The sequence below is a fragment of the Hipposideros armiger genome, unplaced genomic scaffold (genome assembly GCF_001890085.2).
Source record: "Hipposideros armiger isolate ML-2016 unplaced genomic scaffold, ASM189008v1 scaffold_1240, whole genome shotgun sequence".
Lineage (NCBI taxonomy): Eukaryota > Metazoa > Chordata > Mammalia > Chiroptera > Hipposideridae > Hipposideros > Hipposideros armiger.
This window is the reverse complement of record NW_017732590.1, coordinates 179,398-204,396: the sequence shown is the minus strand read 5'-3', so window position 1 is coordinate 204,396 and position 24,999 is coordinate 179,398. Positions and strand designations below refer to the sequence as shown.

Below are 24,999 nucleotides of genomic sequence, written 5' to 3'. Positions count from 1 at the left end.
ACTGTGTAAGTGCAGAAGCAGCAAACACCCAGAGATAACCGCAGTGACAAGGGCCTTTCACACTGGAAGACAGACCTGGACTTCATTCCAGTGTGTGTGGAATCAGACTCGTAGCCCACATGTTGCCCATCCCCGAAACATCCAAACAGCTTTCAAAATTTCTTGTTCTGTTCATAGATGTTGGAAAATATATATATATATATATATATATATATATATATATTTTTTTTTTTTACACTGGCGAAAGTGCCCCAGTGTCAATGCAGCACAGACAACCCCAGGGAAGGCTCTTCTTGACTCTCAAGCTTATTCATTAGACAAGACTGGGGACATAATTTGCGGGGCCCACTGAGAAATGAAAATGCAGAGCCCCTTCTCCCAAAATCACTAAGAATTTCAAGAGAGGAACATCAGTGCACTAAACCAAGCCCGAGACCCCTTTCAGGGCAGGGCCTCAGGTGACTGCACAGGTCACAAGCCCCTGCAGCCCGCCTGCCAAAGGAGCCCCCAAATCAAGGCCTGATTTGACTGCGTTAGAAGCTACGCCTGTTCTCAGCCCTCCCTAGTGAGGGCGTGGGACCTCTTCCAGCTCTTTTCAGGGCCCTTCCTTAGACCCCCGTCTCTAAGACCCTTCATTTGGGAGCCTTGTGTAGCTTTACACCTATTCTGTTACTTTCTGTTACTATCGACATTCTGCTCGTGAAAGGTGTGCTGTCTTCCCCTCTCTTCCCCACTCATTCAGGACCCACACACAGAGGGGGCTGCAGATCTAGCCCGGAGCTCAGCAGTAGGGAAAATCGCCATGGGTCTGATTGGGGGCAGCTCCTAATAGGTCATGAGGTCCCGCCCACCAGGGTCCCTCCCCATGTGCCGGCAATCAGCACCCTGGGCATGCTGGGAATGCCTGCCAGCCAGGCCTTTGCCCTGGGTCCAGAGTCTGTGCCCTACCTAGGCAGTCTCTGAGGACAGGAGGCCACACGCACAGAAGTTCCTCGTTGTCCAGGTACCAAGGGCCGGAATCCCTAACCCCAGACATGGGCAGCACCCGAGGCCAAGGGGAAAGCAGGGGCAGAGTGGGAGTTTGGGGACAGGCCTCCCACACCAGATTCTGTGGCCTGCAGGTGACATGCTGCCTGAGAGAGGCAGGTAGGAAATCTATGGGGGCCGGAGACTAAAAGCAATAGAGATAAGACTGGGGGTCAAGCTCAGGGCAGATTCGGGAAGACCCTCTGCAGAAGGGGGAGAAGATGGTGAAGGGCGGCCCAGAGCTGACTGCTAACCCTCCCACATTCAGGGGCCTGTGACGGCCACCCCGCCTGACGCCATGGCCAGTGAGGAAGACAAGCCGAGGAGCTGTGTGGTATGCGGGGACCGAGCCACAGGCTACCACTTCCATGCCCTGACTTGTGAGGGCTGCAAGGGTTTCTTCAGGTGAGAGCCTGCTCCCCAACAGAACGGCCCCCCACTGCCTGCCGGCTGTTAGCCGGTCACGCGCCCGAGCTCGTGCAGCTCCATTCCTGCTGCACCCTGAGCCTCCTGCCCTGTGTTCAGCTCACTACGTCTTGCCAACCTCAGCACTGTATAAACAGGTGGCGCAATAACAGTCGGAAGTCGAGTGTATGTCCCATGGACACAACCCTCAGTCAAGAGCAGTTATGTGTCCTCTCTGCCCACAACGCCCCAAGCTGGGGCTGTCAGCCAGGCCTTCCTGAGTGGTCCAGGGCCCCACTGACATGCTTCAGGGTGTTGTGCCCTGTCCACGCTCAGGGACCTCTGGACACAGCTGAGATTAGCCCATGTCACCATGGATCTTTGAGCATGTCACCACAGCCCCTCACATAGCCACCCGTCCACTGCCATCCCTGACCCTCATAGCATCTGTCTCTCACAGACGAACAGTTCACAAAAGCACTGGTCTCAGCTGCCCCTTTGCCGGAAGCTGTAAGGTCAACAAGGCCCAGAGGCGGCACTGCCCAGCCTGCAGGTTGCGGAAGTGCCTCGATGTTGGCATGAAGAAGGAAAGTGAGTCGGGCCTTCCCACCTGAGCCCAGGCTGGGCCTGCACCCTCCCTGTCCCACACAGCGGGCAGAGCTCCATTGTGTTAGAAATCCCAGCCACACTGCCTGGTGCCACCCTCAGATGCACCTGACTGTCCTCGGGCCCTCTGTACTTGCAGTGGCCATTCCTTCCATAGACACCTGGCTTGCTTTTTCTCTTGTCTCTCAAGTGCAGTACCTGTCACTTAGTAGGTACTTGATAACTGTTGAATTAAGGGCTGAATGCTTTTTCCATGTGCCAGGTAGTGAGGTTATGCTCCCAACAGACAGTGTAATGGGGCGCACACAAGTCCACTCATCCAGGTTTACTCCGCTAAAAAGTTAAGAATGTCAGGATTCAAGCTCAACCGTCTGACTCCCAAGCCTCTACTTTTCCCATGACATACTACTTGTCACATGGAGCCGTGGAAACTGTAGAAGTTAAACAGTTTGGGTTGAAATTCAATCTACATCCCTTAAGTGTTTTGTGATGACCTGTCACTGGAATCTCAGCCTGTTTATGTTTCTGAAAACTATGGGTAACACCTACCCTGCCTACATGTAGGGCTAAACTCCTGAGATAGACCCCCAGAACCTCTGCAGTGTTGATGCTATGCGCACGTGGGTACTGCTTCAGGCATCCAGAGCCCGCCCTCTTCCATGGCTCCCCAGAAGCCAAAGCGCCTCACTCGGTTCCCGCTGCACTCTCCACGCTCCCTGCCCCCAGCCCAGTGCACTGCTTTCTGTGGCCTTGCCCCATGGGCCGGGGAACTGGACAGGATCCCAGCACCTGGGGCCACAGCCAAGCCCACAGAGGCCAAGGGAAGTCTTCCTCCCGCACCCTTCATGGTGCAGTGTGTGCGGGGTCCCCCCAGGGGCTGGCTCGGAGAGGTGCTCTCTGCTGGCCTCAACAGCTGTGTCACATCTCCTTCCTGGGCACAGTGATCCTGTCTGCAGAAGCTCTGGCCCTACGACGGGCAAAGCAGGCCCAGCGGGGGGCACGTCAGGCAGCTGAGCAGCTGAGTCAGGAGCAGAGAGCACTGATCCAGACACTGTTGGGGGCCCACAGCCGCCACATGGGCTCCATGTTCCACCAGTTTGTGCTGTTCAGGGTGAGGCTTCCGGGACTATGGCAGGAATGTGGCCCAAAGGGTGCCCAGGAGGCTGGCCTAAGGGAGGGGCCATGTGGCACACACCAATCAGAGGATGGAACTTGTCCAGAGCCCTTGAGATGAGGCTGGACAGACCACAGGAGCCCGGGCCTCGGGCTGTGGCCTCACTAGGTTCTGGCCCCCACAGCCCCCAGAGCACCTGTTCACCCACCAGCTGCGCTCTCCCAGCCTGGTCCCCGTGCAGCCACTGCTCAGGCACTTTGCAGACATCAACACGTTCATGGTGCAGCAAGTGGTCAAGTTCACCAAGGACCTGCCCATCTTCCGGTGTGTGCCCTCCCCTTGCCTTTCAGGAAGAAAATGCTCCAGTAAATTCTAATCCCACCACCACCAAACAACAAGGTCACCCAGTAAACCAGCCCATCCCTCTGCCTGTCCCAGAGGCAGGCCTTGTCTCGCAGTCCCAGTGGAGGCTCCCGTCTCCTCTCAGAAGTTCAGGCCTGAGTCCGTGTTGCCCTGCCCCTGCCTCTGCAGGTCCCTGCCCTTGGAGGACCAGATCTCCCTCCTCAAGGGAGCCGCTATAGAAATCTGTCACATTGCACTCAACACCACGTTCTGCAGGCAAACGCAGCACTTCCTCTGTGGGCCTCTTCGCTACACAATAGAAGACGGAGCCCATGGTGAGACAGTGCTGGACAGTAGTAGCCTGTCCTTGTAGTGTGGCAGGTGGCAAGGCAGCCCGGGGCCCCTAAGCCTGTCTCTCCCACAGTGGGGTTCCAGAAAGAGTTCTTAGAGCTGCTCTTTGGCTTCCACGCGGCCCTGAGGCGACTGCAGCTCCAGGAGCCCGAGTACGCACTCTTGGCCGCCATGGCTCTCTTCTCGCCAGGTGAGCACCTCCAAAGCCCACAAGCTTTGGATCTAACTGCTCTCCCCAAACTCCCAGCTCTGTGGAGCCATTCATCCCAGGTCTCTTAGCCGTCAAGTCCGTGGAATGGGGCTATCCAGCCTCAGCTGCCTGGGGCTCTGAGCAGCCCCCCAACTTGCCCCTCCCTGCTGCCTCTCTCACAGACCGGCCAGGGGTCACCCGGAGGGAGGAGATTGAGCAGCTGCAAGAGGAGATGGCACTGACTCTGCAGAGCTACATCAAAGGCCAGCAGCCAAGGGATCGGGATCGGTATGGGGACACTGGGGCCTTGGAGGAAGGGGCCTGGGAGCCACTGAGCGTAAGACGAGGCTTCTACTATCCTTTCCTTTGGGAACCCAGGTCCCTGGGGGGGGGGGGGAGTCCTTCCCTCCGTTCTCATCCAGTTGCAGCACCCCAATTGCTCCTATTGCTGTTTCATCTCACTTTTTCCAGATGTTTTTATTCAGTAGAGATGCAAATGACAGCATTCCTGAGTGATGACACCGTCCCTCACCCACCCACCTTCTCCAGCCCAAAGGCCCTTTCAAGGGCCTCCCTGCCTCTCCATCTCCACTGGGCCAATTCCTTCCATTTCTCGCTCCCCTCGACATGATTCACGGCTTCATGGCCACAGCCGGTCCCTGGGACAGCAGTCCATGACCGCTCCAGGCTCTGAGGTGTGGCCCACATCTGCTCTCGCTCGTGCCTCAACGGGCCAGTCTGGCCTGAAGAGGGCGCTTTAGACACAGAACACGCCCACCTTCTAGAACCTGCTTGAGGCCAGACCTTCACAACCCACACAGCCGAAGTTCTGGCCAAGTCTGGGCTTTCTTCATACATGGCCCTCAGAGCTCATGGGAAGAGAAGACAGTGTCAGACAGGCGCCCCTGGGGGACCTTTGGGATCTCTGACAAATCTGCCACAGTGGAACATCCTTTTCTCTAGAGTTCAGACCTAGCTTCACTGAGGCAGTTCAGGGGCTCGGGGCCTCAGGACGGGACTCTCGGCTGCCTTATTTCCCTCTGCTTTCCCTGGTGACCGCGTGGTGACCGTGCCACTTCCTCCTCCAAAGGTTTCTGTATGCGAAGCTGCTGGGCCTGTTGGCTGAGCTCCGAAGCATTAACAGTGCGTATGGACACCAGCTCCAGCACGTGCAGGGGCTGTCCGCCATGATGCCTCTGCTCAAGGAGGTCTGCAGCTGAGGCCCCGCCGCCTGGACACACTGGACTGCAAAGGGCAGCTGCTGGGCCAGAGGCTGGCACTGCAGAAAGGGAGCCCAGTGGTTGCAATGAAAGGCTAAAGCAATAACTGCCTGTCCATGCAGTCATGGGGGGTGGGGGTGGGGTGACTGTGGGGGTAAAGCTCCAGAGCACAGTGTCTGGAGGAGGACGCCCTTCTGGGAGGGGTGGCCCTGTGTTCTGAGGTCAAAGAATCTTTCCCAGCCTTGGAACGCTCTGGGATGGAAAACAGGATGGGGAACTAGCCCCATGCAGGCTTTTCTGCTTGGAAGAGGAAGAGGTGAGGAGCTTAATCCATGGAGAAATGAAGACAGGGGAGAGTGAAGGGAGGCAGCTCAGCCGGACTTCTCCCCTGTCCAGAGCCACGAGCATGGAAAGGTGATGCTGGGGTTGGTGGCAGAGGGTTAGCCTCCAACCACTGCCTCATCAGCTCCCCTGTGGCAGCTCCAGCTCTGAGGAGGGCACGGTCCTGTCCCCCACTCTGCTCCTGGGACCCAGAGGTCACCCTGCGAGGTGGGCTCGGGAGAGGGGCCTAGTCTCTGGCCGTGCAGCGGCTGCAGCTGCTGGGGCTCTGGGACGAACTCAGCCCACAGTGACGCTGAAGCCACAGTGGGATCTGTTACGCCAGTGGTTGAGGAAGGCTCCGAGGGCCAGGGTGACGGGCAGGGGGGGCATCTTCTTCTCCAGCACAGCACCCACACACCAGTTACTGTCCACCAGGCCTGTGGGGAAGAATGCGGACGAGGCAGTTCACGGGGTTGGAGGAAGGCGTCACAGAAGCAAAGGGGCCCACCACACCTCCCGATGTCACCCTAACGACCCTCACCTCTAAACACCATGTTGGCCTGGGGCAGAGTCAGGTGGTAACCAAAGGAGAAGGTGGTGTCTTGTAGCCTTGTGTTTGCCTCAAACTCCACTCCAACCTGAACCTGAGAACCAGCGGCAAGAATGGGAAAGGGGTTTGTCTCAGTGAAGACTGGAGGGGTCCCGACAGGGCTCAGCAGAGGGGTTCAGCATGCATGAAGTAAATGTGTGTGAAGTGTGGGTAGCAAGAACGGCGGTCAGCAGGGCCTGTGAGGGGGGGGGACGTTCACGGCTGCCCGCTGGGTGGGAGATGGGGTCAGCAGTCTCACCTGCTCATTTGCCCTGTGGTAATAACTTGCATGGGCCCCGCCCGATCCCACATTCAATGTAGCTACCCAGTGTACAGCTGCAAAAATCGAAGTGCAGGAGAAAAGGCGCGTCACTGCAGGAGGCCACAGGCCAGGAAGCCCAGCCGCGGCCAGAACTCCCCCACCCCACCACGATTCCTCCTCAGCCCATACCCGAGTACTTCCCAGCCAGGGTCAAGATGGCCCCCTCTTCGCCTGGCCGCCGGTGGTACACTAACTCTCCTCCCAACACCAGCCGATGAGTGAGGCTCTGCAGGAAGTGAGCGACCATGATCACTGGGAGTAGGAGACATGGAGTCAGTTCTCGAGACAAAGTGCAGAAGCCCCTCACCGCCCCCACCCCAGCCTGCCCAAGAGGGTTCTTTTCTAATCCCTAAACTGTACAGATGACCAAGAGGCACAGCCAACATAAGCAAGTGGGCGGCCAGCATAAAAAGAGCCCGGTCCCAACTGCTCACCCGACTCCCCGATCAGGTCAGGGTTTCCTAGGGTCAGAGTGGCTGTGTAGTCATCGCCCCGATACTCGCCATCAAACTGCCACGTCAGGAACTTGGACTGCTGTGTCTGGGGAGGGAGAGCAAGAAGTGACGTCTCCCTCCCTCTCTGCCATCACTACTGCCTCTGCTCCTCTCCCTGGAGCCTCAGGACACTCAGGGAGGAGACACAGGGAACGAATGCTTCAGTGGGTGGAGGGAGGCAGGAGCCTTGGGTCACCTGGAAGACCGCCTTAGCTCGGAGCCGCTCTGCCAAGAGGACCAGGACCTGGGCGTTGAGGCTGCCACTGCTGTCCAAATCCCCTACCACCGTGGGGAACACCTGTTGACCAGAAAGCAGAGACAGGAAGACTAAGTGGGTGGCCCCACTCTGCCCAAATGCAAACCCTATACGCTTTCTTGACCGGTACCCAGCGCCCCCTAGTGGAGCCACAAAGAAAAACTCCCGCCCATCACCCATAAATGTGTCCCCACCCCTCCCCTCTCCCATTCAGAAGACACCCAGAGAAGCAGGGAGGTACCCTGCCCATTCTTCCCCAGAACACACACATTTCCTCCTCCTCTGCACCCGGGTCCCAGGTGTGTGGAGCCCTCACCTCCGTGGGGCTAAGGTGCCAGTCCCCTGCATAGGCCGCATGGAGGTGATAGCCGGGCAGCCCCAGGGCACTCATGTGCACAGTGTGGGCCACCTGAGGAGAGAGAGAGAGACCTCCTGCTCCACTCGGGCTCCCATCCCACCCTGTAGCCTCCCCCCCATCCCGAAGGCCTTCTAAAAACCCCAAATATCCCAACATATACAGGAGGTCACCTGATTCAAGGCAACAAGTCCCACAGACAAGGGAGGTAAGGAGAGCCCCCCGTCCTCCCTGCTCTGTCCCATAGCGCCTGGCCAAGGTGGGGTACAAAGGAGAAGAGGATGGGGACAGGCAGGAGGAACAGCGAGGAGGGGCCAGGGAAGTGGGAGCACCTGGAAATGGCTGCTCAGAACCTTGTTGACGACGAGCTTCACTCCCTCCATCTGCGCTGGGAATACGTCTGAACGGGGGGTCGGGTGGGCGAGGAATGAACACAGACAAGGAGCCCTTTCCCCAAGGAGCGCTCTCCCCTCCCAACCCCGCAGAAAGCGCTGTGGAGGAGCTGACCTCCTTCAAGTCCTGCCACCAAACGCTCCACCCCGTTCCAGCCTCTGACCCTCCCCGGGACTGGATGCCCCTCTCCTGCCCCCATCACTGGACACCCAGCAGCCCAGACCCTGCCTCCTCTGCCCCTTCCCCTCGGGACACCCACATGCCAAGCTCTCACCTTTGCATAGCCGGTGCAGCTCATCGAAGCTCCCGGGATTGGGCAGCGGCTCCTCGCGACGGGGGCCCCGGCGGTGCAAAGCCCCCGTCGGTGCCAGGCCCAGCGTGTTCCCCATTTCAGTCCCGCGGGCGGGGAGGGGCCGGGGTGCGCCTGGGAACGGACGCTGCTCCTCTCTCTACCCACCACGGGCGCCACCCCCCATCATCCGGCTCCCGAGTCCCAGAAACTTCCACATGGTCCAACGCCAGGCCTGGAAAGGGAAGAGCGGGGGAGAGGGCACCGGCGGGGAGACTGAAGCCCAGGCACAGCCCCTTCCCATTTCTGATCCCTCACCCCACCTGTCACCCCCGTCTCCTACCCCATTCTGCACCCCTCGCCCCACCAGAGACCTCACCCGGCTTCCTAGGCTTCCTACTCTTCATTCCTGGGCCCCAAGGCGAGACTTGCAACGGAGCAGAGCCCTTACCGTCTCAGACCATCCTGCCGCCCCTTTCCCCCCGGCACACCCCGGTCATCTTGGTGGGGGCAGCCATCTTGAGTGATGGCAGAACTGCGGCTTCACGCTGCATTCTCAGCGTGGTCGTGGACGCCATCTTGGGACCGGGCAAAAAAAGCTTCCGGAGACCCGACCTTCCCTTGATTGGGCCCTGCCCAATCGATTAAAAAAAAAAAGAAAAAGAAAAAGAAAGCGGCCTCGATCTCCCTGGGGCCAACGGGAGAGGAGGAAGCAGAGGAGAGGCAGGCTCGCGTCCAGAGAGCCCCCGCCCCAGCGCTGCAGAGCCGGGCGGGGCCCGATGGCAGCTCCCGAGACTGACTGACTCTGTGGGTGCCGGCCGTAGCCTCTTCAAGGTCGGGGGAACCAGGGAGCCTCCGGGACACCACGCCGCCTGGACACTTGCCGTTTGAGAAGCGTGGCGGAGGGAACGACTGGGAGGACTTGTTTCCTAGCCTGTTTGACATCGCCCCTCGGCGCCCGCACCCCACCAGCCCTGGGGCCTCCCCCTCGCAGACCCCACAGTGCACCGCAGATGCATCGCACAGCCCCCCCCCAGGACGCGGGCCCACACGTCCCTCCTAGGGGCCCACACCGCCCCAAGTCCCTCTGTCCTCTCGGAATGGGAACGGGCGTGCGGGTTTGGGGCTGGAGCAGAGGCTGCAGACTGAGTCCCAGAACTGCTCCCCGAAATGGCTGCCCCCTGGGGCTAACCCTTCTTTCCCTGATTCCCCAGGCAGAGCTGGCGAATCAAGTCTCATGGCCCCCGGCCGTCTGCGCTGTGCGCTCCTCTCCAGAGACTGCCAGCCCAGCGCCTTCCAGTGCTGGGGGTTGGGGGTGGGGGGCTCACGGAAGTCTGGGCGCTGGTCGCCTCCCTCATTGGCCCCCAGGAATGCCCTACGCACACCCTGAGGGTGGAAGGGTGAGAGCTCAATGCTTTTGGTATCTATTTGGCTGACTTCACCCAAATGCCTTGGGCCTGGAGAATGTACCTCCCTCCCTCCCGATCCGCTGGGGCCTTGGTCAGAGGGACACCATGGGCCCTGCTGACTCACGTTGCCTGACAACCACCTAGAACTGATAAGGTGATCCCATGACAAGGGACCTTCGACCTTTATCCTTTCACCGTAACCTCTCTTCCTGCCAGAGCCTTCCAAGGGGACAGGCGAGGGCAGAGGCTGCTTTGTTTTGTTGGGGGTAGAGCTTGCTCATTGGTCAACACACTGGAGGTCATCCTGGGCTCCATGTCTTCTCCTCTCGTCACACATTAACTCAGGACTGAGTCAATCACACCGCCCTCTGGCCCTCACCCCTGCCCCTAATTTCCACCCCTTTCCCCTTTCTTCTGTTCCCCAATACCTTTCTGCCAAGTTGCAGTGAAGGGGGGTAGGGTTGGGGAGATGAGACCTACCCATGATGGGGCCAAGTGTCCAAGGGCTGAGGGCCTCATATGTCAGAGCTTTTCAGAGAAAAACTAGTGCTGCAGCTTCCTGCGCCGCACACCCCAAAAGGGCGCACCTCAGATAGGCCTGGAGCCCCTGGGCCTCCACTCAAGCCTGTATGCCTGCCCCCCACCCCGTCACCATGTGGCCCCCACGTACTTGTCCCCTCCTCCCCCAGCTCTCCAGTTTGTTTACTCCAACATGGCCCCTGCCCCACCGGGTCCCTCACGGTTCTCGTCAGCTGACAGGGGGTGGGGAAGCAGACACGTATATAGCCTGTCTCCCTAGCCAGGCCAGGCCCAGACGCCAAGGACAGAGGCACTGACCAGGTAAGCCGAGGGAGCACCAGTGGTGGGCAGCATCCAAAAAGGACCAGGCTTCATTTGTGGGGAGGGAGAGAGTCACGTTGGTGTGGGCACCCAGGTACAGGTCCCTGGGGAGGGGCTGAGGCCCATTTCGCTTCGGTGTCCTCCCCTGCCCCCAGCTGTTCCCAGGCCACCTTCCCCACCGCTACCATCATGAAGCTGCTTGCGGTCACTGTGCTGCTCCTCACCATCTGCAGCCTTGAAGGTGGGTGTGATATGGACTGGGGGCCAGAGGAGAAGGTGCTAGGGCTCCTAGCTGCCCATCTGTTAGCTCTCCTGCGCCCAGGTCTGGCAACCGGAGGGTTCAAGAGGAAGACCGCCCCTCTGTACAGCCCAGAAAGCCCTCCAAGACCTGGGGCTGGAGACCTGTTTGGGGAGGGCTATGAGCTGGGGCTGGGCACTGCAGAGGGTGGCAGGACGGCAGGACCGGCGGTTGGGGCCCAGCTGAGATGACGCATATGTGTGTGTGCAGGGGCTTTGGTCCGCAGACAGGCGGAGGAGCAGGGTCTGCAGAGCCTATTCTCCCAGTACTTCCAGACCATGGCCGACTATGGCAAGGAGCTGGTGGAAAAGGCCAACGGCTTGGAGCTCCAGGTCCAGGCCCAGTGAGTCTCAGCAAGGGGCCAGGGGCTGTGTGGGGGAAGGAGACAAGATGGCGATCCCACAGAAGACAGAGCTCGGGTGGGACTCCGGGAGGATGAGGTGAAACCAGAGAAAACAATTGCCTCGTCACCCCTAGAGCCAGGGGCTTCGTGAACAGATGGGCCCCAGGAGCTGGGCTTTGAGTTTGTCTCTAGGGTGCATCCGCTCCCAATGGAGGGCTTGCCTTCCCTCCTAGGAGCTGTGCCAGGCCAGCAAGGACCAGGCACTAGAGTCTGGGGACTTGGGTATCACCTCCACCACCACCAAGGCCCTGCCCATGCCTCGGGTCCCTCACACTGACCTCTGACCCTTCACATATCCAGGGCTTACTTGAACAAGACACAGGAGCAGCTGACACCCCTGGTCAAGAAGGCTGGAAGTGACCTGATGCACTTCTTGGGTTACTTCGTGGACTTCAATACACAGCCGGAGGCCCGCTGAGGGGTCCACTGTCTGTCATTCCCAGCTGGCCCCAAGAACACCCACTGGCCAGGCCTAGAGCCCCTTTCCTCCCCACTCCTTGTTTCCACAATAAATATTAAAGGAGTCAAGTGGTGTTGAGGACTTGGAGGAGGGGCGGGGGAGGACGGGGGACAAAGAGAAATCCAGTAGGAGAGGGGCTTGGATGAGAAGGGGTTGAAGACACAGATGTGGGAAGCGACAGGGTGGGCACCGTGATTCTTCTCCAAACCCAAGGAGTCTGCAGGCCTGGGACTGGCTCTGCCCTGGGGACCAGAGAGCCTTCGCTCTGGAGAGGAGCTGTGCCAGGCATGAAAAATTCATGAACTAAACCGCTGCACTCGTGCAGGTCGCAGGAGATGAGGCTCCCTCGGAGTTGCCTCCTGACCACTGTATAAGGAGGAGAGAGCTTCCAGAAGGGGAGCCCACAGGTGCCGCCCAACACCCCACGCCCACCCCGGACACCACCTTCCCTTCCCAGCCAGGGGAACTCGGCTCCCTCACCCTACAGTAGAAGACAGGCACTCGCTCTCTGCGCATATTATCTGGGTGCCTGGTAGCCATCTGAGAGCTTGAAACTAGCAGACCTGACAGTTAAAGGCCTGGCAGGCCTCCCACTTGGTCTCCTAGAGACTGTGGGAGCCGTGCCACCTGCATGCAATCCCAGTGGAATGGCATTGAGCTGGGCTGATGTGGGAGGCTCAGTCCCAAAACTAGGGCAAGGGAAGCTGGCATTTCCCGGTAAAAGTTATCGCTGCCTTACCACTAACAGCTACTTCCCTACCCTGACTCAAGTCTCGTATGTGGTCTAACACCACCTTCCCCGGACACCAGACGTGGCTCCAATGCCTTCTGCGTGTTGATGGACCTTCAGTCTGGCCCTCAGGACTGTTGCCACTTAGGACCACCTTCTTCCCCTTTCCCAGCATGTTGTTTTCTCTTGTGGCAAAACGTGGGGACAAAGAGATGTCAATCTATCACTTGCAAGATGACCTTGGACAGGTGAAGCTTCAAAGAGCCTGACTCCCCACAGGGTTAGTGAGAGGATCAAATGGTACAAGGAGCTGGAAAAACATACTGCAGAGTGCTAGTCACTATAAGTGGGGTACGCTCTGCACGGCGGAGGTGGGGAGGTGGCTGGGGTGAGCTTGGGACTGGGGACCCATTGTGACAGAGCTGCTGGGTTGCAGGCAGAACTGACAGCCTGAGCACTCCTTCCAGAAATCTGGCTTCCTAGCAGAGCTGGAAGCAGGACAGGCGCAGCTCAAGGGCTCTTTAGCCGTCCCCGCACACCCGGAGGTGCTGGCCTTCCCTCTGGACCTGGCTTGTTCCCCTTTGCCTTACCCACCTCCAAGCCCTACCTGGCCCGATAAGGTCCCTCTTGCCCAGAGTCCACTGAGAACTCAGTTCTCATAACACCTTCTTTTAGGAGCATCACACAAGCCTTCACACACCATCCGTCCTGCAAGTGTGGCTTTCCAGCCAGGCTAGCTAAAGCCCGTGGACACTCGGATCTGGTCACTCTTTGGGGCTGGATGGCCAGAGGTCGTTACCTAGGTGCGAATGTCTGCGCATGTGCCTAGAGTCCCAGTAGGGACTGCCCCATGCTAGGGGACCGGGCTCAGGGGCTTGTCCTGCCCTCAAGCGGTGTTTGTCTCACGAGGCCATGAGCTCTGCAAGGCTGGCAGCAGAGGTGGCCTTACCTGGGGGCAGCTCGGTGTCCCCACATCTGGTAGAGGCCACACAGAGGCAGGGCAAGTGATCGAGGCACGGGGTCCAGTGTGTGGCGGCTTTATTGGTGGTATTCCGTCTCCATCACTCAGGGGGTTGAAATTGGAGAAGCGGAGGGTGTGCTCAGGGTGAGCCTAGAGCACAACCATAGTGACCAGCACCTCAGCACAGGTTTCTGGCAGGGACGCGGAGCCTCTGGGGTCCAGTCATGGGGGCGTAGCGTCAGCATGAGTAAGTCAGCGGGCACGAATAGTGGCAGACGTGTATGGTGCCAGCCACAGGGGCTGGGAGGGCATGGTCAAGGGCATCTGTTCCAGTTACTGTGGCGGCTTCTCGTGCTTCAGGGTCTCGTATGTCTCCTGGTTGCGGGTGCTCAGGCCCTGGAGTGCAGGTCAGGAGGTCAGGAGGTCAAGAGGTGAGGCGCCCCCAGGCTCCCACACAGCCCGCAGACCTCCCGAAGGGCGCTAAGAACCCCCCTCCTCCGCTGAGTGCCTGCCCTCTGCTGAGGGTGGGCAGCTTCACTCACCGTGTAAATGCCATCTGACTTCTGTGGAGGCAAAGGGCAAGGCGTTAGAGACTCACACCCCCTCAGGGCCCCTCGGTGTGTCCCCACCCACGGCCAAGGGCACATGCCAGGACACTGGGGCACAAACGCTCACTTGCCCACATGGCTACAAACACACATATCCACACAGCATGCGACTCTCACGGGCTCATCACTCATCGTCACTAGGCTTTACTCTTCCTTGTCACCTGCTGAGTATTTTACTTGTGACTAAGCTATGTGGCAGGGTGGTAAGGGGAGGAAAAGGGCACCCAGAGCTTGTGCAGATCAGCATCTCAGACTCGTGCCCTCCCAGGGGCCACAGATCCCAAGGCTAAAGCCCCAGAAGGGCCGAGTCTGCAAAATTGTGGACAGCCAGGTGTGGGGTCCTTACCTCACAGGATACTGCCGCCTTCCGCACCTGGATCTGGAGCAGAGGACAGGTCATTAGCAAGGGCCCATCCCCATCCCTGCAAACTCATGGGCACCCTTCTGATCCGTTCCCTCCCCCCTCTGCCCTCGAAGCCATGCCACCCCCGCCCACCCACCCTGCAGCCCTCGCCAGCAGCCAGCCTGACCTTGAGTCGACAGTAGAGCACAGTGAGGACAATGCCGTACACAAACAAGATGGAATCCAGGATGTAGCAGAGCTGAGGCTCTGCCAGGGCGGCTGAGGAGACAGAGCGTGCCTGTGGGGTCGGGCACCTCACCTCCCCGGAGCCCTCGCCCACCCTCCCTGCTGTCCCTCGCCAGGAGGGCCGTTGTGTCAGGACTGACACGCAGCCTGAGCTTCAGCACTGTGAGCTCCTGGGTCACCACCGAACAATTCACAGCCCTCAGGGGACCCATCTGAGTTCACTGGGCAGAGACCAAAACCTCAGCCCGGAGGAGGAGGCAGTGACAAACTTCAGTGAAGAAACCACAGGAGTGTCTCTGCTAAGTCCTGTGACCTGCGGCTGAGAGCTGGACAGGAAGGATGTGAGCTGGGGATGGGCGGGAAGGCAATTACTCCATTATTGGCCATCTGCTCAGCCTGTTCCTGCCCCTCCAGACACAAGGGAGAAAACACAAGGCTTCTGCTTTCCCGGGCCTCAGGGATGCGCCCGGCGCAGCATGCAGGGCTCCAGGGAATGACAGCTGTCCCACTGTCTGTCGCAGAGACTCTGTGGGGACTCTGCTGTTACTCACCCTGGGCCACTGAGAGAGGAAGTTTGTGCAACTAAAAAAAATCACACACGGCCTGAGTTCCCATCCACCTCATCTGCTCGGCCCTATGGGAAGGGCTCCCAGGTGAGTGACCGGTACTCGAGTAGCCCTTTCACACGTGATGCTACGCGAACCTGAAGACACCCTGTGAGGGAAATGCCATCACCTCCATATGGATGACGACACCAGGACTCAGGGAAGCAGAGCTCCGTGGCAGAACCCACAGGCAAGTCCAGGCTTTTCTGCTTTCAAAGTGTGTGCCCCTCCTACGGCTCTCGGTGGCCCTGCCCCTCGTCTCCTGGTGGCAGACTGGACACTCACATACTTCTTCCCTCCACCTTCACAGCTGGGCTGGTACAAGTCCTCTCGATTTCTTTCAATTCCCCCAATTTCTTCAAGTTTCCCTAACCCCCTCCTCCCCAAGCCCCAGCTGCAACCATCCGTCTTCAAAACACGTTCTCACAAGACACTCGAGAGCAACAAGTGCGAGTTCATGAACGCCGACTGCAGCCTGAGAACGGCTACGATCTTCCCGTCGTCGCCTCCGTTTCCCCACCAGTGCTCAGTCCCTGGAATTGTGTGCCGCCTGCCCCACGCTAGCTGCTGACAAGTGCGTGCGATGACCCACCGAAGCAGCCATCGCGTCTGCCTGCCTGTGCCTCACTCCCAGGCACAAGGACAAGGACTTTATAAACACAACCAGCTTGACACCAGCTCCCAGCGGAGAGCAAAGGCACCCCACAGGAAACGCAGCTTTTCCCAAACCAGCTTTTACGTCACACACCGCCCTCCCCTGCCGACTGAAGCCTTAGGTATACACCAATCCTGAAAAAGTCAGAGGGGGCACAAAAGGAGGGAGCTACGATTCGTGTCCTCATGGGGACCACATGGGACCAACCTCAGGGTCTCTGCCCAGCCGCCCACCTTCCTGCCTCGGCCCCAGACACATGCCCTTGGCTCCCACCCTCACCGGATCCTCTCACCTGCTTGTTCAGCCAGAAGGAGCAAGACAAAGGCCACTGCTGGACGCATCCTGGGCAGGATGTGTGGGCCGCGAGTGGGGATCGGACGCTGTGAGGGCACTGCGCGGCTGTGCTCAGCAAGCAGCTCCCTGACCACAGAGTTCCCCCCTTCCTGCCACGCCTTCCCCCAGCTTTGGCCCCTTCCCCTTCCTGCAGAGACCAGGCGGCTCCCGGAAGGGCCAACTAAGGGAGCCGAGAGAACTGGGCTCTTCCGCCTCAGTCGTACAGTGACCAAGGCCCTGCCACCACAGACAGCGGGGACTGCCACCTTGGGAGAGGCTGTCTGACTCGCCATCACTGCGGCCCTGTCCAGACACATCCATGATACCTGCCCTCGAGATTCCCTAAGGTCCCACGACGGCCCTTTCCTGCCCACAGGGAACTCTACTCGTCTTGATTTGAGTTTACTAATTTGTGCGGGCAGCAAATTCAGGAGGGGAAGGTTTGGGGAAAAGAGGAAATGGGGAATGGAGAAGTGGAAAGGACGAGAGTCAGAGGAGGGGGTGGGGACGAGCAGGAAAAACTGCTAAGAAATGCATCTAACAGAGAAGCGGAGGGTTACCAACGAGTTCCCCATCAAAACGAAAGACAGTGAGACACCGAGGAAGACGTACCAGGAGTTTCGGCACAGGGGCCAGAAGGCAGCTAGTTTATTACGATTTCTGCTTTCTAGAACATGCTCAGAAAGCCAGACAGCACAGTGTTCTCTTGCTCTCTCTCACACACGCACACACATGCACAGCCCTGTTTCCAATGACCACAGGCCCCGCACAGGAAGTTCACAGGCAGGAGAACGAAGGCTGTCCACTCAGCGATCCACTTCTCCAAACACAATGTCCTGGGTACCTAGGTCGGGGGGAAGAAGTGGTGTCACCCAGGACCCACAGCTCATGACTGTGCCTAGTCTGTGAACAGGAAGTTCAGATTCTGCCCCCAACCAGTCCCAGGCCCTTGGTTGGGACATCTACATGACGCAGTGGGTCTCGTACCTATGATGGCAACAACGTCCGCCAACATGTGTCCCTTGGACATCTTGTCTAAACCAGCCTGCAGAGAGTCAGATAGCAACCGTGTTAGGGGGCAGCAGGGAAAGTCCCTGAACGCGCCAGCCCAGTCAGCCACTCCTACGTTCATTCTTGGGACCTGGAGTCACCAGGTGGTTCTTACCAGGTGGGCGAAGCCAGGAGCCTTGATTTTGCATCGATACGGGCGGCTGCTGCCATCAGAGACCAGGTACACCCCGAACTCTCCCTGACCAAGAAAGAGGGGACCGCCTCCATTAGCAGGAAGGACAGGTTTCTCTGCAGCTCTGTTCACCCTCACGTCCTCTCTCATGGACGGACATGCATTTATTCGGACATCTATCTCGGATCACCCACTGCCCTCCTCCCGCGTCGCCTCACCTTGGGAGCCTCGATGGCAGTGTACGTGGCCCCTGGAGGAACCTGGTAGCCCTCAGTGTACAGCTTGAAGTGATGGATCAAAGACTCCATCGACGTCTGCAGGGAAGGAAAGGGAGCATCCGTGAACCAGACACAAAGTGTCCCGCAGGGCGTCCCCAGCACAGGAGGCATCTTCACCCTCATGGAGACAAGAGGTGAGCAGAGAAGATACAGAGGAAGAGGGGCTGCGGGAGTGCAGGCTCTCACATGGTGAATTCTTGGAAAACGGAAAACTACAAAGCAGGACTTGATCCAAACACGCTAGGCCCCTCCCAAGGCCTCCCTCTGTGTCCCTGCACCGACCTTCATCTCAGCTCTCTTAGGTGGGGACACTTTGGCATCGTCAACCTTGATCTCCCCAGGAGGCATCTTGTTCAGACACTGAGAGATGATTCGAATGGACTGGCGCATTTCCTCCACCCGACACAGGTACCTGACACGGACAGGACAGGCGGGGAGCGCCGGGCGTGAGGCAGGGCGCCCTCGGTGACGGGGACCCAGAAAGCGCCGGCTCGTCCCCCTTCCTTCGCCCCAGCGTGGCATCTCTGCTTGGCTCAGCCCCCAGACAGAGCCTGCCACCTTCTGATCCTAGCACTGGGCCCTTCCCCAGGGCCTCTCAGGTTTCCTCAGACACAGCCTACAGCACTTCCCTCTTTAAGCAGCCTTAACCACGTTTTGGGCCACAGAACAGCTGCGAGTCAGAAACCCAAACACAAAAATAGTAAACCTCATGCAGCGTCAGTCAAGATGTGTGGACGTGAAGCTCAGTGGAAAGAGCAGGGGGTTGGGGAGTGGCTCCCGGGACCCCCAGGTCCATCTGTCACGTGTGCCTTAGCTTCCCTGGCTATAAAACGCAGCCCTGACCGGTTCTAGCTCAGACATAGGACAAGGTAGAGGGAAGTAAGGTGTCCCATGTGTGCACCTAGTGTGACACACACCACACACAACAGACTGGGAAGTGCAGCCGAGAAGGATTCGGGCCTCACCTGTCATAGCAGTCCCCTCGGGAGCCAATGGGGACGTCGAACTCCATCTGGCTGTAGGCGTCGTAAGGCTGGGTCTTGCGCAGGTCCCACTGGATGCCTGAGCCCCGCAGCATCACCCCGCTGAGGAGAGCGCGCCAGGAACAAGGGTCACCGCCAGCCAGGACGGAGGCGCTGTCCTCAGTCTCCTGTCCCCTCCCCCACAACCCCAGCGGGGGACAAACTCAGAGCAGGGCACAGAAGACGCCCGGTTCCTGAAGCCGAGACACTGGGCTGGAACCCCCTGTCCCCCGCGCCCTCAAGGCGAGAAGTCTGTTGCTCCCACCTAAAACCATAGTTCAGTGCTTCTTCTGCTGTTACAACCCCAATGTCCACTGTCCGATTTCGCCAGATCCTATTGTTGGTCAGCATCTGTTGGTCAAGAAAACTGGTGGGTGAACCTCATGACCCCTTCAAGCACCTCTGTGTTTCTCTACACTTGGGGACTAAAAGCCCACAAGCCCCGCGTGGGAAGAAGGAGGGATTTTCCCCACCGACTCCTCTCTTACCTCCTCCAACTCATCAATCCGAAGGGAGAAGTTCTTAGAAAACTCATAAATATCATCCATAAGCCCAAGGGGTAGGTCCTAGAAGCACAGGAACACGCGTCAGCACAGGCCAGCACTGCCCCCCAGTGGTCACAGTGGGTGCGGGCGCGGGGACTGCTCACCTGGTGCACACCCCCGGGCCGGACGTAAGCTGCATGCATCCGGGCACCCGACACCCGCTCATAGAACTCAAACATCTTCAAAGGACACACAGGGAATCAGTGACCAAGTCCTTGCCCTGCCTCACATGGCAGCTCACTAAGGTTACACAGACCTCCCCCCAAGCGTTCGCCCCACACCCCTCTCCTTTTCTGCCTTGTCACACCTTCTCCACTTCCGCATCCCCTCCCTCCTCTCATACCTTCTCCCTTTCTTCAAACATCCAGAAGAAAGGCGTCATGGCCCCAATGTCCAGGGCGTGCGTGGTCACAGCCATGATGTGGTTCAAAAGCCGAGTAATTTCCCCGAACAGCACTGCAGAGAGGTGAGGACAAGAAACACAGAGGGGCCAAGCGGCCAGGCTGACTGGGCCGCTCTGTTCCGAGCCCGGGGTCTGCACACTAAGCTGGGGTTCCAGGCCCCTCGGAGGGGACGGGGCTGTGCTGTACCCCAGTGGCTGCAGGGGGGTGGGCGTACCACGGATCCACTGCGCCCGCGGCGGAGGCTGGATGTTGAGCAGCTTCTCCACAGCCAGCGAGTAGGCCTGCTCGTTACACATCATGGACACGTAGTCCAGCCGGTCGAAGTACGGGAGGGCCTGGGAAGACGGGGGAGCCGGGCGCCATGAATGACACAGGCCTGGGAGCTTGCTGCTGCACAAGCCTTCCCAGTCCCGGGGGCCCTTGCAGGGCGGAGGGAACTCCCGATAACCAGCACTGTGCCAGGGTCGCCAGTCCCCACAGGGACAACACTCCCACAATGCTCCGTGACTGGGCCCAGTGCGCAGGGCAGCACGTCGCTGTACGGTGTCCCCTCCCCAAACACACAGGAAGGTGATCACCTTGGGAACACAGCATAGTAACACGCAGTAAAATTACAAAGTATGAGTTTCCAGTACTTCCTGCCTTGGGTTTTAATATAGCGCGTTAAATCGTAAACTAATAAAAAGTGGCTCACAAAATTCCTGAAAATGTAACAATCTGTCCTGTGACACCACTGCCAAAAACTCCCTGGCCCAAGACGCCTCTGTCAAAGAAGACTGCCCCTCTAAGACACTGAAGGGGAAAGGCCATCGGCGTGGGGGGCACGGGGCCGTAAGGGAGGAGCAGCGCCGGGAAGGGTGCGGTCTGTTTCTGGTGGGAACAGTTCCCTGGTTCTCCCCCAGAACTACGAAACTAAGTCTCGGCTGTCAGCCAGCCTTGGCTTCCAGGAAGAGAGGGGTGGAGACGCCCCTCCCTGAGACAGTCAGTTCTTGTCCTGACGTCCTTGTGACGTGGGACAATGCTACAGGATTAACTCCATGGACTCTGGAACCAGAAGCCACCGCTGCTTGGACTCTCCAGGGGAATCCCATTCTGGTCACTGGTTCTAAATCCTAACTCCATCATCCTGTTAGCAAGACCTTTCTTCACGATAGTAAGGAAAAAAGTCCAGATTCCTAACTCAGATCCAATTCCTTGAAATGTAACCGTCACCACTAGGATCACACAGTTCTCCCAAAAACGGCAAACTGTGTCACAAACTCCCTCCCAGTCGCTCTGACTCACTGAAAGTTTCAAAAACAAACCCTGAGAGCTGGAAGATACAAGAATCAGCTGCTAATCCTAGGGAGCTGACGTCACTGTCCTCCTGCTCAGCGCCAGGGACAGTGGTTTTGACGTACTGGTCCGAGCAGGGAGACTGAGGCACTGGAGTAAGGGTCAAGGGAGTGCGAGCTGGGAGTGAGCTCAGGCTGCAGAGCATTTCTGCTGGATAAAGCAAATCCAGATGGTTTAAGTCACGTGTCCCCTGCCACATCCGTCCATCCTCCCAGCCAAGACTGTCCTAATAACCTCAAAGGGCCACTCCCCTCAAAAGCCTCCTCCCCTGGGGTTTTGGGGGCTGTAAACCAGCCAAGTCCCAGAATAAAGCACCCCAGGTCCTGTCAACAGGCTGTGTTCACCCCACACCTGTAGGTAGGTCTTGTATTCGATGAGCTTCTCAGTGCCTCGGTGCAGCAGCCCGATATGAGGGTCACACTTGCGCACCATCTCCCCACTCAATTCCATCACTAGTCGTAGGACGCCATGGGCTGCTGGGTGCTGAGGCCCAAAGTTCAGGGTCAGGTTCGACACCATTGTGTCCTTTGGAGGGTCCACATCTGAGAAGTCGGAAACAGTTGAGAGTCAAAGGGTAATTCCCTTGAGAACCCTGAGACGGCAAGGATTACCCTTCCCTACAGGTCTTCCATCTCACCGTGCTGTACCATAAGTACCCTAATCTCCACCATGACCAGGAAGACCACAGATGGGAAAAGGGGAAGGGAGATCGAAAGTCTGTGATGAGAGGGAACATGAACCCACTCTCCCCATGTCGCCCAAAATACCTTTTTAAAAGGAACAGTAGTAACAGATAACACGATCGCGTGCCAGGCACTCCTCCAAGCGCTTTCCTTACTTTCATTAATTCTCACAACCACCGTGAGTAGTAGGTACTATTAACCCCATTGTATGGGTGAAACTGAGGTTGGAGAGGATAAACGCCTTCTCATAGGGCTGGTACACGGCAGAGCCAGGGCAGAACTCACCCTTTAGCTCCAGGGTGCACACTCTTAACCACTAGGATACACTGCCCTCCAACAGTAGCTGATGGATGGCCAACGAATCAGGAAACGTATCGTAATCCTTACCACTACTAATGACAGTTCTTACCCTGAAGAAGCTTCCAATTTAATTTGGGAAATACATACATGTGAAAACTAGTAACACAGGTCAAATTTACAAGTTACCAAATGTGGCTTAGCCATCAATGCTTAAAGGAAGGAAAGAGGGCCCGCCAAGTGACTCAGTTGGTTAAGAGGGCAAGCTCCGAGCAACAGGGTCTCCGGTTTGATTCCCACATGGGCCAGTGAGCTGCGCCTGAGCTGAGCTGCTGCTGAGCTGCCAAGAGGCAGCAGGATGGCTCAGCTGGTGAGAGCACGTGTTCCTAACAACAAGGTTGCCAGTTTGACTCCCGCATGGGATGGTGGGCTATGCCCCCCGCAACATTGAACACAGCACCTTGAGCTGAGCGGCCGTGAGTTACGAACGGGTAGCAGGATGGCAACTGTACTTGGAGCTGCGTTAGCTGTGCCCTCCACACCTAAGATTGAAGGACAACAACTTGGCTGTTTTCCTCCCCCAATTCCCCTATAAAATCTTTTTTAAAAAATAAAGGAAGGAAAGAACAGTGACAACTCCATGGAGGCAGGAGCTGGGCTGGCTCTTAAATACAGGAATGATTCTGAGAGGCAGCGAGAAGAGACACCCAAGCTATGGGATCAACACGAGTCAACCTTAGAACCAAGGAAGTATCTTATCTGCCAAGAGGCAGAAGATTAGTGATAGCAGGCAGTAGGGACAGTATTTCAATGATCGGCATCACTAATAACAACACTATGAGAGACACATCACGTGCCAATCAATACAGAAAGTGGCTTATGTCACCATCTCATTTGACCCTCACAGTAATGCCATTCAGTGGGCACTTCATTCACAGCTAAATGAAGAACCAAGATCTGACACCAGAGGCAACCTTTTCTTTCTTTTTTTTTAAGCTGAGCCATCCTGCCACCTGTTGGCAGCTCAGAGGCTGCTCAGCTTGGGCCGGGCATTGAACCGCTGTTGCTCAGAGCTCAAACTCTTGGGCGAGCTCTTAACCAACTGAGCCACTCGGCCGGCCCAGAGGCAACCTTTTCAATGCAAACTCTTCACCACGGGCTCTGGAGTCAAACAGAAACAAGTACAAACCCATCTGTGGTTCCTTGATCAAGCTTTACTCTCTCCCTGCACCAGAATTTCCTCAAAACTGAGGTAATACTGGTGTCACTCCCAGAGGGCTGCAGTAAGGACGAGGTAAAATAATGCACACGGACCACTTAGCTCATGGTAAGCACCCAGCTGTTTTTACAGTTAAGCTTTTGAAAAGTAACAGGAAGTGCCTTTGAGGGTTTTTGAGCATGAGAATGAATGACATGGTACAATGATGTTTGGGGAAGTTGAAGGCAGTGACGCTGTACAGGATAGCCGCAGGGTGACGACGTCAGTGGCAGGAACCCAGAGAAGAGACTCCTGAAATAATCAAGGTCTAAAACACAGTAAGTCTGAACAAGAAGGGGAGAGGTGACCAGATGTAAGACATTATGAAACAGCTGCGTGGTTTGGTGACCTGCTGCACACGGACACGGAGGGAAAGAGAGAGAAGAGAGCCAAAGGTGACTAAAAAGTCTCAACTCTGAGAGGATGGCAGAGCCACTGATCAAAATCCAAAATGCGAAAGGAAAAGCTGGTTTTGATGGGGTAAGAAATGTTTGTATTCAGGAAGTTTTCATTTGGGAGCCAGTGGGAAAACCACCTTGTCTAGCGAAGGAGACGGACATATATTGAATCTGTGGGAAAAGCTGAAGCTAAAGGTAGGAATTTGGTAGGGACCTTCGAGGGTTGGCTGGGACCCACTCTGTTTTCTCCTGGAATGTTCTTCCTTTCCTTCTCTACTTGACAAATACCTACTAGTATCACTATCATTGTGTTTGTTGACTTGCATGGTGAAAGCAGAAAGGGTGTGGGCTAAAACTTGCCCAAAATGGAGCGCTCAAGAGCACTCAAAAATCAGGTTGGGACAGGGGCTCTGGGCACTCACCATTCCACGGCGGAGGCTTCCAGTGGGCTGTTTCCTTAGTGGGGTACATGACCGCTCCCCCGAACTGCTCTGCCCATTCCACATCGGGCTGCCACTGCCGAGCACCTCTAGGGAGTTCAAGACAGACCCCAGACAATGGGCTGAATGGTGCCCGGCTGCCTTCGCACCCCCTTGCAGGCAGGCAGACACCAGGGGAGGCTGTCCGGGATTCCTCAGTGCTAAGTCACGGGCACACAGCAGGTGCTGCTGTGGCACAACAAGCTGGAACTCTAGCGGTTCCATTCCTAACAACTTATTCCCAGGATTACTACCCATCTCTTCTGTGCACGCAAGGCTGGGGTGCTGGCTCCTTCAGACCCCATCCTGGTGAGCAGGATCGCGGGAAAGGTGTGCGTTCAAGGCCAACTGACGACAGAGGAGCGAGCGCAGACCGGCTCCGCGGCTCGGCTCAGGCATGGCGGGGCGCCGCCCTGGGGGCACCCCTGCGTCTCAGCTTACGCTCACGTAGCCCCCTCAGGGGACATGCCTCGGCCCACAGCGTCTAAGGAGAGCCTCACCAATCGCACCCCGCCCGTGACGGGGTTCAGAGGTAGCAGAGCAAGGTGACACCCGATCTCACCCCTGGCCGAACCAGCTCAAGACCCTCTCTCCTCCGCCAGAGCGGGCGCCAGGCACCTGGAGCCCGAGAAAGCAGGCCTGGGCGAGGGGTCACGGGCCCGGGTCATTCCTTCCTCGGAGGTCACAGGGCCCATGGCGGTCCCAGCTTTGGGGACAGCGCGTCGACGGCTGCCCCGGGCCTCACCTGCTGGGCTGGGTAGGCAGCCGGCCCCCAGCCCACGGCCGCAGCACCTGGGCCGTGACGCCCCGCAGGCCGCGCAGAGCCCTCAGCGCCGCCATCTTGCCCGCTGCGGACGGCGGGAGGAGGGCCGGGCGGAAGTCCCGCCCACGCACCTCCTTGTGGGCTTCGCGCCCGTCGGCACAACGCGGCCGCCATCTTGGAAGCTGGCGGG

The 24,999-nt window shown here is 57.8% G+C and overlaps 6 protein-coding genes across 13 annotated transcripts in view; 3 read left to right on the top strand and 3 right to left on the bottom strand.

The window, feature by feature from the left end:
- Nucleotides 1–255: 255 nt before the first annotated feature.
- NR1I3 (nuclear receptor subfamily 1 group I member 3) lies at nucleotides 256–5,278 on the top strand. 5 transcript variants are annotated; one of them, XR_002122798.1, is made up of 9 exons: nucleotides 256–1,003; nucleotides 1,295–1,431; nucleotides 1,892–2,022; nucleotides 2,979–3,148; nucleotides 3,336–3,475; nucleotides 3,683–3,828; nucleotides 3,902–4,034; nucleotides 4,217–4,322; nucleotides 5,125–5,213. XR_002122798.1 is itself a non-coding variant. In XM_019633115.1 (9 exons), exons 2-9 carry the CDS (start codon nucleotides 1,325–1,327, stop codon nucleotides 5,158–5,160), a joined length of 1,002 nt encoding a protein of 333 aa, XP_019488660.1. In that variant the 5' UTR covers nucleotides 257–1,003; nucleotides 1,295–1,324; the 3' UTR covers nucleotides 5,161–5,257. The 5 variants fall into 5 exon arrangements, 4 of the variants coding, with proteins under 4 accessions (XP_019488660.1, XP_019488661.1, XP_019488662.1 ...); XM_019633115.1 differs by having other exon boundaries at nucleotides 257–1,003; nucleotides 3,918–4,034; nucleotides 4,217–4,371; nucleotides 5,125–5,257; XM_019633116.1 differs by having other exon boundaries at nucleotides 260–1,003; nucleotides 3,918–4,034; nucleotides 4,217–4,297; nucleotides 5,125–5,251.
- Nucleotides 5,251–10,322, bottom strand: TOMM40L (translocase of outer mitochondrial membrane 40 like). 3 transcript variants are annotated; one of them, XM_019633119.1, is made up of 10 exons: nucleotides 8,653–10,322; nucleotides 8,259–8,508; nucleotides 7,924–7,991; nucleotides 7,553–7,645; nucleotides 7,177–7,278; nucleotides 6,921–7,026; nucleotides 6,616–6,738; nucleotides 6,424–6,500; nucleotides 6,117–6,219; nucleotides 5,252–6,012 (listed from the first exon to the last, which is right to left on the bottom strand). In XM_019633119.1, the coding sequence occupies exons 2-10, from the start codon at nucleotides 8,371–8,373 to the stop codon at nucleotides 5,873–5,875; spliced, it is 927 nt and encodes a 308-aa protein (XP_019488664.1). In that variant the 5' UTR covers nucleotides 8,374–8,508; nucleotides 8,653–10,322; the 3' UTR covers nucleotides 5,252–5,872. The 3 variants fall into 3 exon arrangements, with proteins under 3 accessions (XP_019488665.1, XP_019488664.1, XP_019488663.1); XM_019633118.1 differs by having other exon boundaries at nucleotides 8,725–10,322; XM_019633120.1 differs by lacking the exons at nucleotides 7,924–7,991; nucleotides 8,653–10,322 and having other exon boundaries at nucleotides 5,251–6,012; nucleotides 8,259–8,377.
- A 107-nt stretch (nucleotides 10,323–10,429) lies between these two features.
- On the top strand, nucleotides 10,430–11,751 carry APOA2 (apolipoprotein A2). Its single transcript, XM_019633121.1, has 4 exons — nucleotides 10,430–10,522; nucleotides 10,678–10,763; nucleotides 11,031–11,163; nucleotides 11,524–11,751. Exons 2-4 carry the CDS (start codon nucleotides 10,712–10,714, stop codon nucleotides 11,639–11,641), a joined length of 303 nt encoding a protein of 100 aa, XP_019488666.1. The 5' UTR covers nucleotides 10,430–10,522; nucleotides 10,678–10,711; the 3' UTR covers nucleotides 11,642–11,751.
- A 1,683-nt stretch (nucleotides 11,752–13,434) lies between these two features.
- Nucleotides 13,435–16,672, bottom strand: FCER1G (Fc epsilon receptor Ig). The gene is made up of 5 exons (XM_019633092.1): nucleotides 16,124–16,672; nucleotides 14,513–14,604; nucleotides 14,329–14,361; nucleotides 13,917–13,937; nucleotides 13,435–13,770 (listed from the first exon to the last, which is right to left on the bottom strand). Exons 1-5 carry the CDS (start codon nucleotides 16,479–16,481, stop codon nucleotides 13,708–13,710), a joined length of 567 nt encoding a protein of 188 aa, XP_019488637.1. The 5' UTR covers nucleotides 16,482–16,672; the 3' UTR covers nucleotides 13,435–13,707.
- Nucleotides 16,673–16,782: 110 nt separating this feature from the next.
- NDUFS2 (NADH:ubiquinone oxidoreductase core subunit S2) lies at nucleotides 16,783–24,993 on the bottom strand. Its single transcript, XM_019633090.1, has 14 exons — nucleotides 24,792–24,993; nucleotides 23,990–24,096; nucleotides 21,283–21,473; nucleotides 19,811–19,931; nucleotides 19,536–19,648; nucleotides 19,297–19,371; nucleotides 19,136–19,213; nucleotides 18,913–18,998; nucleotides 18,591–18,710; nucleotides 17,908–18,037; nucleotides 17,566–17,661; nucleotides 17,330–17,413; nucleotides 17,152–17,209; nucleotides 16,783–17,008 (listed from the first exon to the last, which is right to left on the bottom strand). Exons 1-14 carry the CDS (start codon nucleotides 24,884–24,886, stop codon nucleotides 16,971–16,973), a joined length of 1,392 nt encoding a protein of 463 aa, XP_019488635.1. The 5' UTR covers nucleotides 24,887–24,993; the 3' UTR covers nucleotides 16,783–16,970.
- The window catches only part of ADAMTS4 (ADAM metallopeptidase with thrombospondin type 1 motif 4), a 12,740-nt gene continuing 11,168 nt past the window's right edge, over nucleotides 23,428–24,999 (top strand). Inside the window, exon 1 of one of the 2 annotated variants that reach the window (XM_019633088.1) lies at nucleotides 23,428–23,649. In XM_019633088.1, the coding sequence (XP_019488633.1) occupies nucleotides 23,593–23,649 (57 nt within the window). In that variant the 5' untranslated portion in view covers nucleotides 23,428–23,592. The remainder of the gene's footprint in view (nucleotides 23,650–24,999) is intronic. The other variant, XM_019633089.1, reaches the window with a different exon arrangement.

Bases quoted from the DNA above. Each gene is read 5' to 3' on its own strand.
- NR1I3 (XM_019633114.1), top strand. From the start codon at position 1,325: ATGGCCAGTGAGGAAGACAAGCCGAGGAGCTGTGTGGTATGCGGGGAC. The intron at 3,476-3,682 runs GTGTGTGCCCTC...CTGCCTCTGCAG, and splicing joins AAGGACCTGCCCATCTTCCG to GTCCCTGCCCTTGGAGGACC. The intron at 3,829-3,917 runs GTGAGACAGTGC...TCTCTCCCACAG, and splicing joins AATAGAAGACGGAGCCCATG to TGGGGTTCCAGAAAGAGTTC.
- TOMM40L (XM_019633119.1), bottom strand. From the start codon at position 8,373: ATGGGGAACACGCTGGGCCTGGCACCGACGGGGGCTTTGCACCGCCGG. The intron at 6,739-6,920 runs GTGAGCAGTTGG...TCCTACTCCCAG, and splicing joins TGACCTGATCGGGGAGTCGG to TGATCATGGTCGCTCACTTC. The intron at 6,220-6,423 runs GTGAGACTGCTG...GCTGGTTCTCAG, and splicing joins ACCACAGGGCAAATGAGCAG to GTTCAGGTTGGAGTGGAGTT.
- APOA2 (XM_019633121.1), top strand. From the start codon at position 10,712: ATGAAGCTGCTTGCGGTCACTGTGCTGCTCCTCACCATCTGCAGCCTT. The intron at 10,764-11,030 runs GTGGGTGTGATA...GTGTGTGTGCAG, and splicing joins CACCATCTGCAGCCTTGAAG to GGGCTTTGGTCCGCAGACAG. The intron at 11,164-11,523 runs GTGAGTCTCAGC...TCACATATCCAG, and splicing joins GAGCTCCAGGTCCAGGCCCA to GGCTTACTTGAACAAGACAC.
- FCER1G (XM_019633092.1), bottom strand. From the start codon at position 16,481: ATGTGTCTGGACAGGGCCGCAGTGATGGCGAGTCAGACAGCCTCTCCC. The intron at 14,362-14,512 runs GTCAGGCTGGCT...CCTCTGCTCCAG, and splicing joins TGCTCTACTGTCGACTCAAG to ATCCAGGTGCGGAAGGCGGC. The intron at 13,938-14,328 runs GTAAGGACCCCA...TTGCCTCCACAG, and splicing joins AGGCGGCAGTATCCTGTGAG to AAGTCAGATGGCATTTACAC.
- NDUFS2 (XM_019633090.1), bottom strand. From the start codon at position 24,886: ATGGCGGCGCTGAGGGCTCTGCGCGGCCTGCGGGGCGTCACGGCCCAG. The intron at 19,932-21,282 runs GTGTGGGGTGAA...CCGTCTTCCCAG, and splicing joins AATACAAGACCTACCTACAG to GCCCTCCCGTACTTCGACCG. The intron at 19,372-19,535 runs GTATGAGAGGAG...TGTCCTTTGAAG, and splicing joins TGTTTGAAGAAAGGGAGAAG to ATGTTTGAGTTCTATGAGCG.